The 13,967-nt window shown below is 36.9% G+C and overlaps 1 protein-coding gene across 1 annotated transcript; it reads right to left on the bottom strand.

The window, feature by feature from the left end:
* Positions 1 to 575: 575 nt before the first annotated feature.
* efnb2b (ephrin-B2b) lies at positions 576 to 13,734 on the bottom strand. The gene is made up of 5 exons (XM_042716964.1): positions 13,167 to 13,734; positions 9,845 to 10,134; positions 3,503 to 3,595; positions 3,020 to 3,133; positions 576 to 2,202 (listed from the first exon to the last, which is right to left on the bottom strand). Exons 1-5 carry the CDS (start codon positions 13,277 to 13,279, stop codon positions 1,805 to 1,807), a joined length of 1,008 nt encoding a protein of 335 aa, XP_042572898.1. The 5' UTR covers positions 13,280 to 13,734; the 3' UTR covers positions 576 to 1,804.
* Positions 13,735 to 13,967: the final 233 nt, after the last annotated feature.

The raw sequence follows: 13,967 nt of genomic DNA, 5'->3' as shown, positions 1-13,967 counted from the left end.
CTCTACACATGCTTAGTATTCAGGGTGGAATATTGTTTGTAACGTTAGAGGGTAGAGGAAGGGTCACAGATAATGTGCTGTGGAAGGTTAGAGGTCCCTATCTGAGTCTGTAAGAAAAAGTGCAAACGCGGTGTGAGAACGTGTGTGCGTAGCCGGGATTGTGTGAGACGGTAAAGTGTGTCTGAGGTCATGAGGTGTGAGTGCTTCTTTTGAAATGCATCACACTACACTCCCCACCGTGGGAGAGGGATGAGTGTGCTGTGACCCAATGCGTCATTTGGAAATGAAACCAAATGATATGTGCTTCCTATGTAGTCACCAGGGACATGAAGAACCTAACGAGTGGACAGTCTTGTTTTTGATTTGATTTTGATTATTGGTCTAAAGCTAGTTGAAAGTTGCTCTAGGTATTGATGCGTATGAGGCTAAATCTCACTAAATGTCAGAAATGAAACAATTACATATCACCCAAAAATATTTTTCATAAATAAAAAGTGTTGTCGCAATGCAAATACAATTTGGTTTAAAAAAACAGACCTTGATATTGTGTTGACAAAATATGACCCAGACCCATCCTTTCTTTTTCTTTCTTTCTTTCTTTCTTTCTTTCTTTCTTTCTTTGATTTTTTAACAGTAGTGCTTTCAGATATTGAGTCAAGATTTGTGTTTTGACTTTGAGGCCACTTATTTTATTTTAACAATAGAAAACAATTTTTTGAACTTTTCATTCATTCATTCATTCAAACAAAACTAAAAAATAAAAAAAATAAAAATATAGATTAAGAGAACAGCACAAGCAACTATGGTGAATCATTTCATTCAACCTTGTCAGCCATCTGGAATGTGAAATTCCCTCAACACACTATTGGCTAGAATCAACAAACAAGTTTAAGAAATGCAAGATTTCCAAAAAAAAAAAAAAAAAAATGTCCATTATAGCCAACAAGTCGCTTCACGTCTGCTGAAGTAAACTCCTGAAGTATCTGAACAAAATCAACCGAACATTCAATGATGAAACGTAATGGATGAGCAATGTCCAGATTCACACAAAAAGCATAATTTCAATGCTTGGCTATTGTATTTACATTACCGAGTCAACAAAGGATCTTTCTGTATGTTGATCTTTAGTTTTGTTTGTTTGCTGTTTAAATAAATGTTTGAAAAGTTATAAGCAAATGGGGATAAAAGAACCACATGCGTTTTGGACCACACCGGCTTGCACGTCAACAGCATAAGGACTACAAATGTCTGAACTGACATGTTATATGCATCCATCAAGCCAGCTTTGGGATGCAAACTGTTAATATCAGCTTAAATCGCATCGGATGGACTCAAATACATTGAAGAATTGCAAAGTACAGGAATAAAGGCCTCTTCTCGTGCATGAATTAAGATCTGGGAGTTTAGAAACTAAAATAACAATAAATAAAAAAAAAAAAAAAAGGTCTTGTATTTTTGTAACAAAAATCAGTTGCTGTTCTCAGATCCTTCACATGAGATGTTTATTCAGCATGACTTTCATGTTCATCTGTAAGATTGTTTTAGGCTTTGAAAGTCATCCAGTTTTAAGGTATAAACAGAAGAGCAAATTCCCATGTGCACCAGCATCTAATCCAGAATAAAGTCTCAAAGCCAAGTTCTTCTGAATTAGACAACACTTCAGCCCTTCTAGCATCCAGCTAATAGAGCTTAAACCTCTGCCACAAGCATCTGAGCATCAGAGACGCATCAAAACACTGATGTCCATCATTTGAAACAGAGCCGGTCGGCTTTTCCGTGTCTGTGGCTTGTTGTCTGTTATCTGTCAAACTTTGTAGTAAATGTTTGCAGGATTTTGTGGTGGCATTTCTTGGACGATATAGACAGGGTGGCCGTAGTCACCGCTGACCTTCTCGTAGTGCGGGCAGTACATGCTTCCTGAGGACCGCAGCGGAAAGATGATGTCACTCGGCTCAGAGCCATTATTGTTGCTGCCACCACTGGCAGCACTTCCGCGTTTGGGCAGCGTGTTTAATGGCAGCTGGGCGGTGCACTGCGCCGAGTGTTTCTGATGACGCCGATGCAGCAGTGCTACCAGAGCGATGATGATGATGATGAAGATGACCGCACCAGATGCAATACCAGCAAACAGGGCCACTTCAGATCCAGCGGATCCTACAGACTCTCCGCTATTGGCTCCGGACTCACCGTTCTGCACGGGGTCTGGGGAATGAGAGAGAATGGGGAGTTCATGATCAGATACAGTTTATTATGTGTTGGAATAAAACACAATGATTGTGAAAGTAAAATATCCAGCTTTATACATGTAAATCATTTCAAATCATGAAAACAGGATATGCATGCCCATGTTAAACTGGCAACACTTAATTGTTTTTATTTATTTTGTACATAAATCTAAACATTTACATAAAACTGAAAATGTATAGTTATTTTACATTTCTCTCTCTCTCTCTTTCTCTTTCCTCTCTCTCTCTCTCTCTCTCTCTATCACTCTCACACACACACACACACACACACACATTTTTACAAATCCTTGAAAATCTGTCATCTATATTAACACAAAACAGATTCAAACTTTTCAAGGTTTTCAAACCATATTTAACCTAACTACAATATAATAAATCCAAATCTGGTGTAAAAACTTTTAACATTTTGACATCTGAGATATATCAAGCATATTTAATTGAATAATTAATTATTATAGTATTTGATATTATGATATAACATACTATATATTGTATTTTATATCATCTTTAATTATTTATTCCATTTATTTATTCAGATTTTAATTTTGGGGTGAAATTGAATTTTTATGATGCATGACTTTTTATATTTATTTATATTTTATTATTTTAGTAATTTATTCATTATTATCACATTTTATGCTCTAATATATTGTATATTATAATCTGAAATATAGTTTACTGTATTAAATATGTTTAGAAATAATAAAGTTTAATAATTATTTTATAATTTATGACATTTAGTGAGATTTACCTTCGTATACAAAAATACTTACCAACTCTGTTGACAGCATCGTTTTCTTTGCTGAAGGTGTTTTGGTCCTGACTGTCAGGGTATTTTGGAGGATATCTAGTTGGATAGTTTTTTGTTGAGAATGAATCTGTAGGACCTAAAAATAGAGAATTAAATATTAACAGACAGCAACTAAACAGACTAGTGGAGCAAAGCAGTACAAAATTTTCAGTAAATTGAAAAACTGATCATAATATCGGACCACCCTTACATCTTTTTGGCTTTTAGGCATTATGCCCCAGGTTTTGAGAGAGAATTTAATGAATTGGCGGAAAGCTGCAAGTATCTCCCCACAAGCCCAAAGAAGGGACAGCTGGCATCGCCACAGGAAACAAGCTCACATGACATTTCAATTACACGCTGAGGCACACTAGCATGGACACCCACTACAAGACCAGTGACGTGAAAGACTGTTATGGAAGCAGTGATCTTCATCGATGCAGGTGTAGGTATGGGTGCTACTCACTCTGTCCAACTCGCAGGACCAGCTTCATAGATTTGGTCTTACAAACACCGCCGTCGTGGTTGTCCAAACCTTCAAAAGTGCTGTTTGATGTGGCTGGAAGAGGGAAGAAAAAATTAATTAACCGTTTTCATAATTCTGTTAAATATATATATATATATATATATATATATAAATATATATATATATGATAACATCACACAGAACATGTCTGGACCACATTTTTCCTAATGAAAGCAATGTGACATTATTATGTACGGAAGCCCATTTCTGCCACTGAGAAATTGCAAGTTTTAATCTCACAATTCTGATTTTTTTTTTTCTCGCAATTCAGAATTTTCTCAGAACTGCAAGATATAAACTCACAATTCAGAGTTATAAAGTCAGAATAGTGGGATATAGATATTAAGTCAGAATTGCGAGATAAAAATTCTGACTTTTTTCTTGCAAATGCGAGTTTGTATCTCACAATTTTGACCTTTTTTTTTCAGAATTGTGAGATATAAACTCGCAACTGAGAAAACAGTCAAAATTGTGAGACAAAAAGTCACAATTAAGCAAAACAATTCTATCAATTTAATCAATTTTCTATCAATTCTCACTATAATAATCATGCAAAATTTAATTTTCATTTCTAGAATGCAACAAAAACTATATTCAGTATTTAACTGTAGTAATTACATATTATAATTCATTAACATTTGGTTATTATAAAGGTCTTTCCACATTTGCTGCATTGCTGCTGTAATACAGTAAAAATTGCAGTAATAAAATGTTTTTAATCATTTTTATTTTGCATCAGCATTATGCTTATTATTACTAAACAATGTGAATCTAATAAGAATCAACTTTGAGAATAATGAGAACTACATCTTAATAGTGAAACATCCACAATCAAAGCAATATTTTAAAAAATAGGAACATTTCAGTTCAGTTTTCTAAAGCAATATAAATTCTGTAATTCTTTTTTTTTTTTTTTTTTTTAGATTCATCCATCCAACATTTAGTAGTCTACATCTCTGATGTTGAATATTTAAAGCCCATCATCCATCTTAAAAACTTCAACATGCCACCGAATTATTCTTTCCTCCCGAGGCCCATTTCTCTTCCAGTCCTCTGTATGTATTTGGCCATATAAGGTTTAGCAGCACTAAGTGAGCTAGTTTATGAACGGGTCAGCTTTCCACATGTGTCCCCACAGGTGCTCTAAAACCTTTCAACTGTTCCTTGCGGACATTTGAGTCATGTGTTCATCAGTCACTATGCATGCGTACGCAGAAGGTGAAGGTTCAGCCTGCTCGTACAATGAGAAAATCTCACTTTTGTGGCGCGCCAAAGCTTCTTAAAAGCTTCTGTTTGTTTGCCAGTAAATCCTTACGAATGGCGCGCACGCACTCACGTGCACACTAATTTAGAAACCCCTCATACTGTGAGTAGTAACCGCAGCGTAATCACACAGGTTTGAGTTTTACAGAAACTAAGCATATTACCAAAGCCTTTTCACATCATTATCACAGAATATCAAGGATTTGCTTTGGCCGCCAATCCACGGCTAGTGGAGTGGCTTGGTCGAACGATTTAAATGCCATTGTGCCTGCGCACACATGCTGTGTCCTCTGATAGCGGAGCTAAAGAATTCCATTGGGCCGTAATCTCTCTTTCACTGCGAGGATTAAGACCAATCCCACATGAACAAATGGACTTCCCCTCCAAACTGCTTAGGGCACAGAAAGAACCGAGTGACCAGGGAGTGAAAGGGCAAGAGAATGGGGGGTGGGCAGAGAAAGCCAACCAAAGAACTAAGGAGAGAAAAACAGAGGGGGAGAAGAGAGCGCTTTTACCCAACATGTCCCAGTTCCCTACAACCGTTCCCACATTCATCTGCAGCGGCCGCTCTAGATGTGACCCGACTCTTCGGCTTGAATGAAGCCCGCTCATTTCCTAACCACAACAAGCACATTCAGCGCCTCGGGCCAGCGCAGCTCAGCCAGTCACGAAGCCAGCGACCGAGCAACAAAGTGGAGGTGGAAAATTGAAGCTGCGCACATACAATAAAGCAAGTGTATCCAAGCAGATGTTATGGTTTCTGCGGGTTATTTTTAGATTTTTGCAGACATTAAGAGACCTAACTATCCTAGCGATCATATTTTAACCACACATCCACATAGATGCATATCCTGTCTGTATGTCTGGAAGAAATGCTAATTATTTGTTGGAAGTTGCAGCTGCGGCAGGACATGATGATGTCTTGTACTGATTGTGCAGGTTTTTAATGGTTGCTCCTAATTTTGTCATTTTTATTGGCTGATGTACACACACACTCAACGTGTTTATCTAAAACACACACACACACACACACACACTCAACGTGTTTATCTGAAACACACACACACACTCAAATCTGACACAAACAAATAAATGCAATTAAACCTCCTATTTTTAATATGGGCCTACTCTTTCTACTTTCCTCTAGTTAAATCTGTACAGTAAAATATGTTAGAAATACAACATTATTACTTTTAATTATAACTTTTGTTACTAGTTTTCTTAACTTACTGTATCAAAAAAATCAGTTCATTAAAAGAAAATATTCATTGTTATAAAACCTCAATGTGTCTCTATAAACTGAAAATCTAGTACCTGGTTTAATGAGCAATAAACAAAAAAACAAAACAAAACCTACAATTCGAAAGTTGAGGGTCGGTATGACTTTATGCTCACCGAAGCTGCATTTATTTAATCAAAAATACAATAAAAACAGTAATATTTTAAAATTTTGTTACAATTTAAAATAACCGTTTTTATTTTAGTATATTTTAAAATGTAATTTATTCCTGTGATGCAAATCTGAATTTTTAGCATCATTATTCTAGTGGTCAGTGTCACATGATCCTTCAGAAATCGTTCTAATATGCTGATTCGTTGCTCAAAGAAAAACTTGTTGAAAACTTGCTAAGGTTGTATAAACTGTGATCTTTTTTTAGGATTCTAAAAAAAATAGAAGTTAGAATAGAATAGAAAGTTCATAGGAACAGCATTTATTTGAAATAGAAAACCTTGTGTAACATTATAAATGTCTTCTAATGAGCGTCTAATGTCTTTTTAATCAATGAAATGCACCCTTGCTGAATAAAAGTATTACTAAAAAAAATAAAAACTTTTGAACGGTATTGTATGTCAAGTCTTTCCAACATGCCTATAAAAAGTTCTCTTCCTCTCATTTAGTCAACTCTCACACACATCACAGTTACATGCACACGTTCTGACATTTGCATGCACACAAGGCACGCACACACACATGCAGACACAGAGGTAAGTCTCTTTAGAATCATTTAGGTCAGATATCCATGTCCCTCGGGCTGCAGGCCAAGCTGCCTTGAAAAATCACATCAAACCGATCAGTCTCATACTGGCAAAGGATTGGGGGATTTGGAGCGTGTAAATCTTAAAATCACATAGACGGCCATTAAGGAATATGCCAACTGAATAGGGGCTGAGATCAACACACGCTAAACTGAACGATAACCCCTTTTTTGTAGTGGTGGTCGATTGATACTAATGACATCCATGTAAAGGGCCATCAACAAGTCTTCCTTCCCAGATAACACTGAACACTTGTGACGTTTCCATCCCCGGAGGGGAAGAGGACAAAAATAGGCTTGGGAAAAACTACATTTAAAATTTAAAAAAAAAAAAAAAAAATGATGCAAGCTAAACAATATAATGATTAATGATATCTTTATGTCTATAACAAAGACATCTTGTGTGGTAAACCCACTTGCTAATGGATTTAACACATTTCCATTAACTATAAACTGATTTGTGCTCTATTTTTGGAGGGCTACACTAGTCAGTCGCCTTCCCAGATGAAACCCGGAAAAGATATCTTGGGAGACAATGCCGGAGGGCTGAAATTCCCACGGGTGGGATCAGTTCTGCATTTGGCTCCTTCTGCACAGTCGGCAACGGAGGTGAAAAACGATCATGAATCAGCACCTGGGGTAAATTCTTGAGTAAGCATGGCAATAAACTTACAGATGATGTGATAGTCCTTCCTTTGTAGAACTCCAGGCCCCACAGGTTGGGGCTGAACTCTTGAAACTTGAAGGTGAACTTCACGTCCTGGTCTGGCTTGTCACAGTTGAGCAGTAACATGTCGCTTTTAGTGACTCGACAGGTCTCAAGTTGTTCTTTGGGAACAAGATAGACCCGGAAATATTCAATGTTCGTCTGCTCAGTGAAGCCTGGCTTGATTCTTGGACACACAATGTCCATTTTGTCTCCGATCTGAGGATATAGTACTAACACCCGTTCCTGGGACAAACCTGTAGGGAACACAGCGATGTTAAACATTGTATAGAGTTACTGAAATGGCAAGAACATACTAATTAGCATGCATAATAATGAATAAATTCTCTATAGTTTATTAATTAGGCATGAGAAACCTTAAAGTTTGATGTAAAAATGTTTCATGTTTGGGTATTTATTAAATTTATCTGCATAGCAAAACTATTAAATATTTGTAGCTTGTTGGTTGGAAGTTGCAGCTGCGGCAGGACATGATGATGTCTTGTACTGATTGTGCAGGTTTTTAATGGTTGCTCCTAATTTTTTGTCATTTTTATGGCTGATGTACACACACACTCAACGTGTTTATCTAAAACACACACACACACACACACACACTCAACGTGTTTATCTGAAACACACACACACACTCAAATCTGACACAAACAAATAAATGCAATTAAACCTCCTATTTTTAATATGGGCCTACTCTTTCTACTTTCCTCTAGTTAAATCTGTACAGTAAAATATGTTAGAAATAAACATTATTACTTTTAATTATAACTTTTGTTACTAGTTTTCTTAACTTACTGTATCAAAAAATCAGTTCATTAAAAGAAATATTCATTGTTATAAAACCTCAATGTGTCTCTATAAACTGAAAATCTAGTACCTGGTTAATGAGCAATAAACAAAAAACAAAACAAAACCTACAATTCGAAAGTTGAGGGTCGGTATGACTTTATGCTCACCGAAGCTGCATTTATTTAATCAAAAATACAATAAAAACAGTAATATTTTTAAAATTTTGTTACAATTTAAAATAACCGTTTTTATTTTAGTATATTTTAAAATGTAATTTATTCCTGTGATGCAAATCTGAATTTTTAGCATCATTATTCTAGTGGTCAGTGTCACATGATCCTTCAGAAATCATTCTAATATGCTGATTCGTTGCTCAACGAAAACTTGTTGAAAACTTGCTAAGGTTGTATAAACTGTGATCTTTTTTAGGATTCTAAAAAAAATAGAAGTTAGAATAGAATAGAAAGTTCATAGGAACAGCATTTATTTGAAATAGAAACCTTGTGTAACATTATAAATGTCTTCTAATGAGCGTCTAATGTCTTTTAATCAATGAAATGCACCCTTGCTGAATAAAAGTATTACTAAAAAAAATAAAAACTTTTGAACGGTATTGTATGTCAAGTCTTTCCAACATGCCTATAAAAAGTTCTCTTCCTCTCATTTAGTCAACTCTCACACACATCACAGTTACATGCACACGTTCTGACATTTGCATGCACACAAGGCACGCACACACACATGCAGACACAGAGGTAAGTCTCTTTAGAATCATTTAGGTCAGATATCCATGTCCCTCGGGCTGCAGGCCAAGCTGCCTTGAAAAATCACATCAAAACCGATCAGTCTCATACTGGCAAAGGATTGGGGGATTTGGAGCGTGTAAATCTTAAAATCACATAGACGGCCATTAAGGAATATGCCAACTGAATAGGGGCTGAGATCAACACACGCTAAACTGAACGATAACCCCTTTTTTGTAGTGGTCGATTGATACTAATGACATCCATGTAAAGGGCCATCAACAAGTCTTCCTTCCCAGAGAACACTGAACACTTGTGACGTTTCCATCCCCGGAGGGGAAGAGGACAAAAATAGGCTTGGGAAAAACTACATTTAAAAAAAAAAAAAAAAAAAAAATGATGCAAGCTAAACAATATAATGATTAATGATATCTTTATGTCTATAACAAAGACATCTTGTGTGGTAAACCCACTTGCTAATGGATTTAACACATTTCCATTAACTATAAACTTGATTTGTGCTCTATTTTTGGAGGGCTACACTAGTCAGTCGCCTTCCCAGATGAAACCCGGAAAAGATATCTTGGGAGACAATGCCGGAGGCTGAAATTCCCACGGGTGGGATCAGTTCTGCATTTGGCTCCTTCTGCACAGTCGGCAACGGAGGTGAAAAACGATCATGAATCAGCACCTGGGGTAAATTCTTGAGTAAGCATGGCAATAAACTTACAGATGATGTGATAGTCCTTTCCTTTGTAGAACTCCAGGCCCCACAGGTTGGGGCTGAACTCTTGAAACTTGAAGGTGAACTTCACGTCCTGGTCTGGCTTGTCACAGTTGAGCAGTAACATGTCGCTTTTAGTGACTCGACAGGTCTCAAGTTGTTCTTTGGGAACAAGATAGACCCGGAAATATTCAATGTTCGTCTGCTCAGTGAAGCCTGGCTTGATTCTTGGACACACAATGTCCATTTTGTCTCCGATCTGAGGATATAGTACTACACCCGTTCCTGGGACAAACCTGTAGGGAACACAGCGATGTTAAACATTGTATAGAGTTACTGAAATGGCAAGAACATACTAATTAGCATGCATAATAATGAATAAATTCTCTATAGTTTATTAATTAGGCATGAGAACCTTAAAGTTGATGTAAAATGTTTCATGTTTGGGTATTTATTAAATTTATCTGCATAGCAAAACTATTAAATATTTGTAGCTTGTTGGTTCTTCAGGTAATTGAATTAACCAATTGGTCATCTGCTTCATTAATGTCTTTTAAGAGTCAATTCTAGATCCAATCCTGTATGATTTAGTTTTCTTCTGAGTAAAACAAAATATGACATTTTGAATGTTGCAACAGATTGAGTTTCATTAAGAAAAAAATAAAAAAAATAAGACATTTTTCAAAATACATTTGACCCATGGTTGCCACCCTCCATTTATTCTAAAACAAGCAACTCAACGCAATGGATTGAGACAAGCAATTTCCTTTGGCTAATTTTCAGAGTTCTGTCTTGAAGCAGAATGCAAATGCATCTAAAGCATTTGGGACCTTGGCTTACTTGCACAGTTTTTGACTAATGTATGCAACTTTGCAGTCTTATGTTTCTCCCCATTACATACTTCTCTACTCTGTAATGCATTTGCACAATTAACAATCGCTCACTCCTGACCGCTTGCTGGCAGTCCTTTCCTGCCCTTGATGTTTATTACAACTTCACTATATCACCTATTACAATGTTCCCTTCTTGTAAAAGTGTTCTGATATTGACCTTTCAGTTATTTGCAGATTCTCAGATTAATCTGATTTCTCATTAAACACACAAATCCCATTGTAAACAGGTCATTGTGTGCACTGGATTTGTCCTTTATTTTCTAAATCTGCCATGACAAAGTTAGACATGGTCTCATTCTCTCCCATGCTTCCATAAACACCATAAGGCAGAATAAAAGAGTCACTTTCTAAGACTAGCTTCCATCCTCATAAAGTCATTAAGAGCTAGAAAGAAAGGGACCCTCGAGCTTCTGCTGGGGGTCCTGAGAAGACAGGAAGCTTTAGTGCCCCTCCTCCACCCCCTGCAGTACCAACTTCTGTGTGGCTCAAACCGGGATGGGGGTTGAACTGTGCCTTCATCCCGGCGCACCTTTTGTCTCCAAAGCTCTGGGACAAAGATGACCCACTGAGCTACTGGAACTCATGAAAACCGATTACAACCTGCGGCAAAGCCCCGCTACACTACAGCTTAGCATCTTAAAGAAACGTTATCCTGCATCTAAACAAAACTGATCTATTTGAATACAGGTTCACCGCTGTGAAGAAACAGCCACTAAATTGACCAGTTTCACTTGAGTGGCCAGATTGTAGAATAAAAAAAATTGGAAATTTAAGTGCAGTTTTTGGTGAAAATGCTTCATAAATATTAATGTTAATTAAAAAAATTCAGGTATGTTGACCAAATGTCAAGATCAAACTATGGCAGGAAGAGAGTGTGTACTACTTTGGCAGCTGAGAAAACACCAGGCTTGGTGTTTCGATCTCAAAGAGTAGCACTTACCCTAGTTTAGCAACTATTTGTCCCGACACAGAAAGGTGTGGTGGGGAACAGATGTACAGACCTCAGAGACATACTTCACAGTGGAAAAAAGGAGCTCAGGCAACAGATCTCTCTATGGCAATCAGCGAGAGGCTGTAATCCACTCTTCAATTTAACATTTCTCAGTTTATAATCAGTCCTAAATTTAGGTTGTGGCTCAGCACTCTTACACGATATTAACCATGCTGTAAGGTCTCCACAAGTTTGATTGCTCTAAATGCAGATTCATTCTGCAGCTTTTCTTCAGTAAATACCAAGACATGTCAACCTCACCATATAATTTCTACAAAACATCGCATTTACCCTTCAGTTTTTGACAGGGCACACACAGGGTAATTGCTTAAATTATGTAAATTAACATTTACAAATAGTGGGAATGGCTATGAGGTGGAAGTTCGTTTTAGAAAAAGTTTATACAGTGGTCGCTGTTCAGCTTCATTCTCCAAATGAAAGTACTTGCATCTCAATGTTGCTGCCAATAAAGCATCATTGTAACTAATACCCTGCTGTCTGGAAAGGTGGGTGGTCCTCCAACAAAGTGGCATGGATTACGAATATGTTTAGTGGGCTGTCTTGTGTTTAAATGACTATGACAGGGTAATAAATTCAATAGAGAAATAAGCAAATTAAAACTGTAAAAGAAAGTGAAATTACAGATACATTTAAATCAATGAATAGTTCTTCTACTCGAGTAGACTGTTTTTGATGTGTCTGTGTGGTACTTTAGAGATTAGAAAAATCATGTTACATTACAGGGTCATTCCTATAATGGTTTCCTTAAAGTCCTAGTACATATTTTTTGCCTTTGAATTATATTTGGATCTGTGGTTCAGATATCAACTTACAACTGGTAACTATTTGTTAAGTACAAAAAAAAATTTCTAAATTGTATTATAATTATGCTAGCACTTGTTTATTAAACAATAATGCGTATTCTAATTTGTACTAGTAACATTTTAATTTCTCTAGCATCAACGATAATTAAGCCATTCCAACTAGTCATTACATATGACAAGAAAAACACTACTGGAAACTAGTGGACTAACTGGAATAGACATTAGTGTCAGAAAAGGGTATTAGTAAAGTACAACTGGAACAATAACTTATACAGTTGCACTGAACCACAGATCCCCAAGTAATTCAATGGCAAAACATTTTGCAATTTGTTATCAGATACAATGGAACAGTTATGTTACTACTGGGACAGTAAAGGCTATTAAAGCAGGCTATTGAATGAAGAAATGCAGGTGACTGATTTATAGAGCAATCATTTTTGGAATAAATATTCACTGTATAGAGATCGAAACTAGTCATAGTTAGGCTACCTACTAATAATTAATAATAACCACTAGTAAAAAAAAAAAAAAAAGAAAGAAAGAAAGACAAAAGCTAGAATAAACAGAGTAAATGTTAAATGTGCTTGCCATACAACGCTTTTTGGTTAAGCCCCACTTACTTGGTGTTCGAAGTATTCCAATATATTGATTCTAAAACTGTTGCTCGAGCCAGTTTTACTCGACAAGCAACCATGAAAAGACCTAATATATAACTCCACATAGTTGTATCCATTGCGATGCAAAACAGTTCACCAGTCCAAATTTGATTATAACATGAGAGATCCACAGGCACTAATACGAGAAGAATCCGATGTTGCTGGTCGTTCTCATCTGCTGAAAACCCGTTCGATTTCGAAACGGGGGGGGAAAACTATTTGCCAAGACCTCCTAAAACCACAGCTCCTTCGCAACTGGCAGTCTGAAGGACAAATTTAACAAAACGGTGTTTGATAATCCATCAGGTTCTTTAGACATTAATTAATTAATGCGCATCCTTTGGGAAACAGTGCCTATGAACATTCTTACGAACGCAGAGAGAACGGTTAAATAGTGCAGGTTCCGCCGAATGGCAGCATAGCTCTGAAATTCGGATGTTGCTGAGGTCTAATCTAAAGGCAGTATCAGAGCGTCTCCTGTTCTTCGTCTTTGCATTCAACTCTGCCAGTCTTGGAGTGCCCTCAAGACGTGCTCGGAGACTTCTTAGGACAACCCAGTGTTGCCGCTAAACCCCGCCCACATTACTCTCGATTGGATGACGCTGAATGAGTGACACCTAGTCGAATGGAAGAAGACTAAACAGGAGTCTGGGAGCGGTACTGCTTTATTAAATATTAGACTAGCACCTGAGTTTACCTGAGGCGAAAAGCGGCGTATAATAATTTTTCAATACAGTGGTTTTCAACCGGGAGGCCGCAACCCTC

This window comes from Cyprinus carpio, chromosome B1, assembly GCF_018340385.1.
Source record: "Cyprinus carpio isolate SPL01 chromosome B1, ASM1834038v1, whole genome shotgun sequence".
Lineage (NCBI taxonomy): Eukaryota > Metazoa > Chordata > Actinopteri > Cypriniformes > Cyprinidae > Cyprinus > Cyprinus carpio.
Note: the sequence above shows the minus strand (reverse complement) of the source record. Positions and strands in the feature narration are given on the sequence as shown.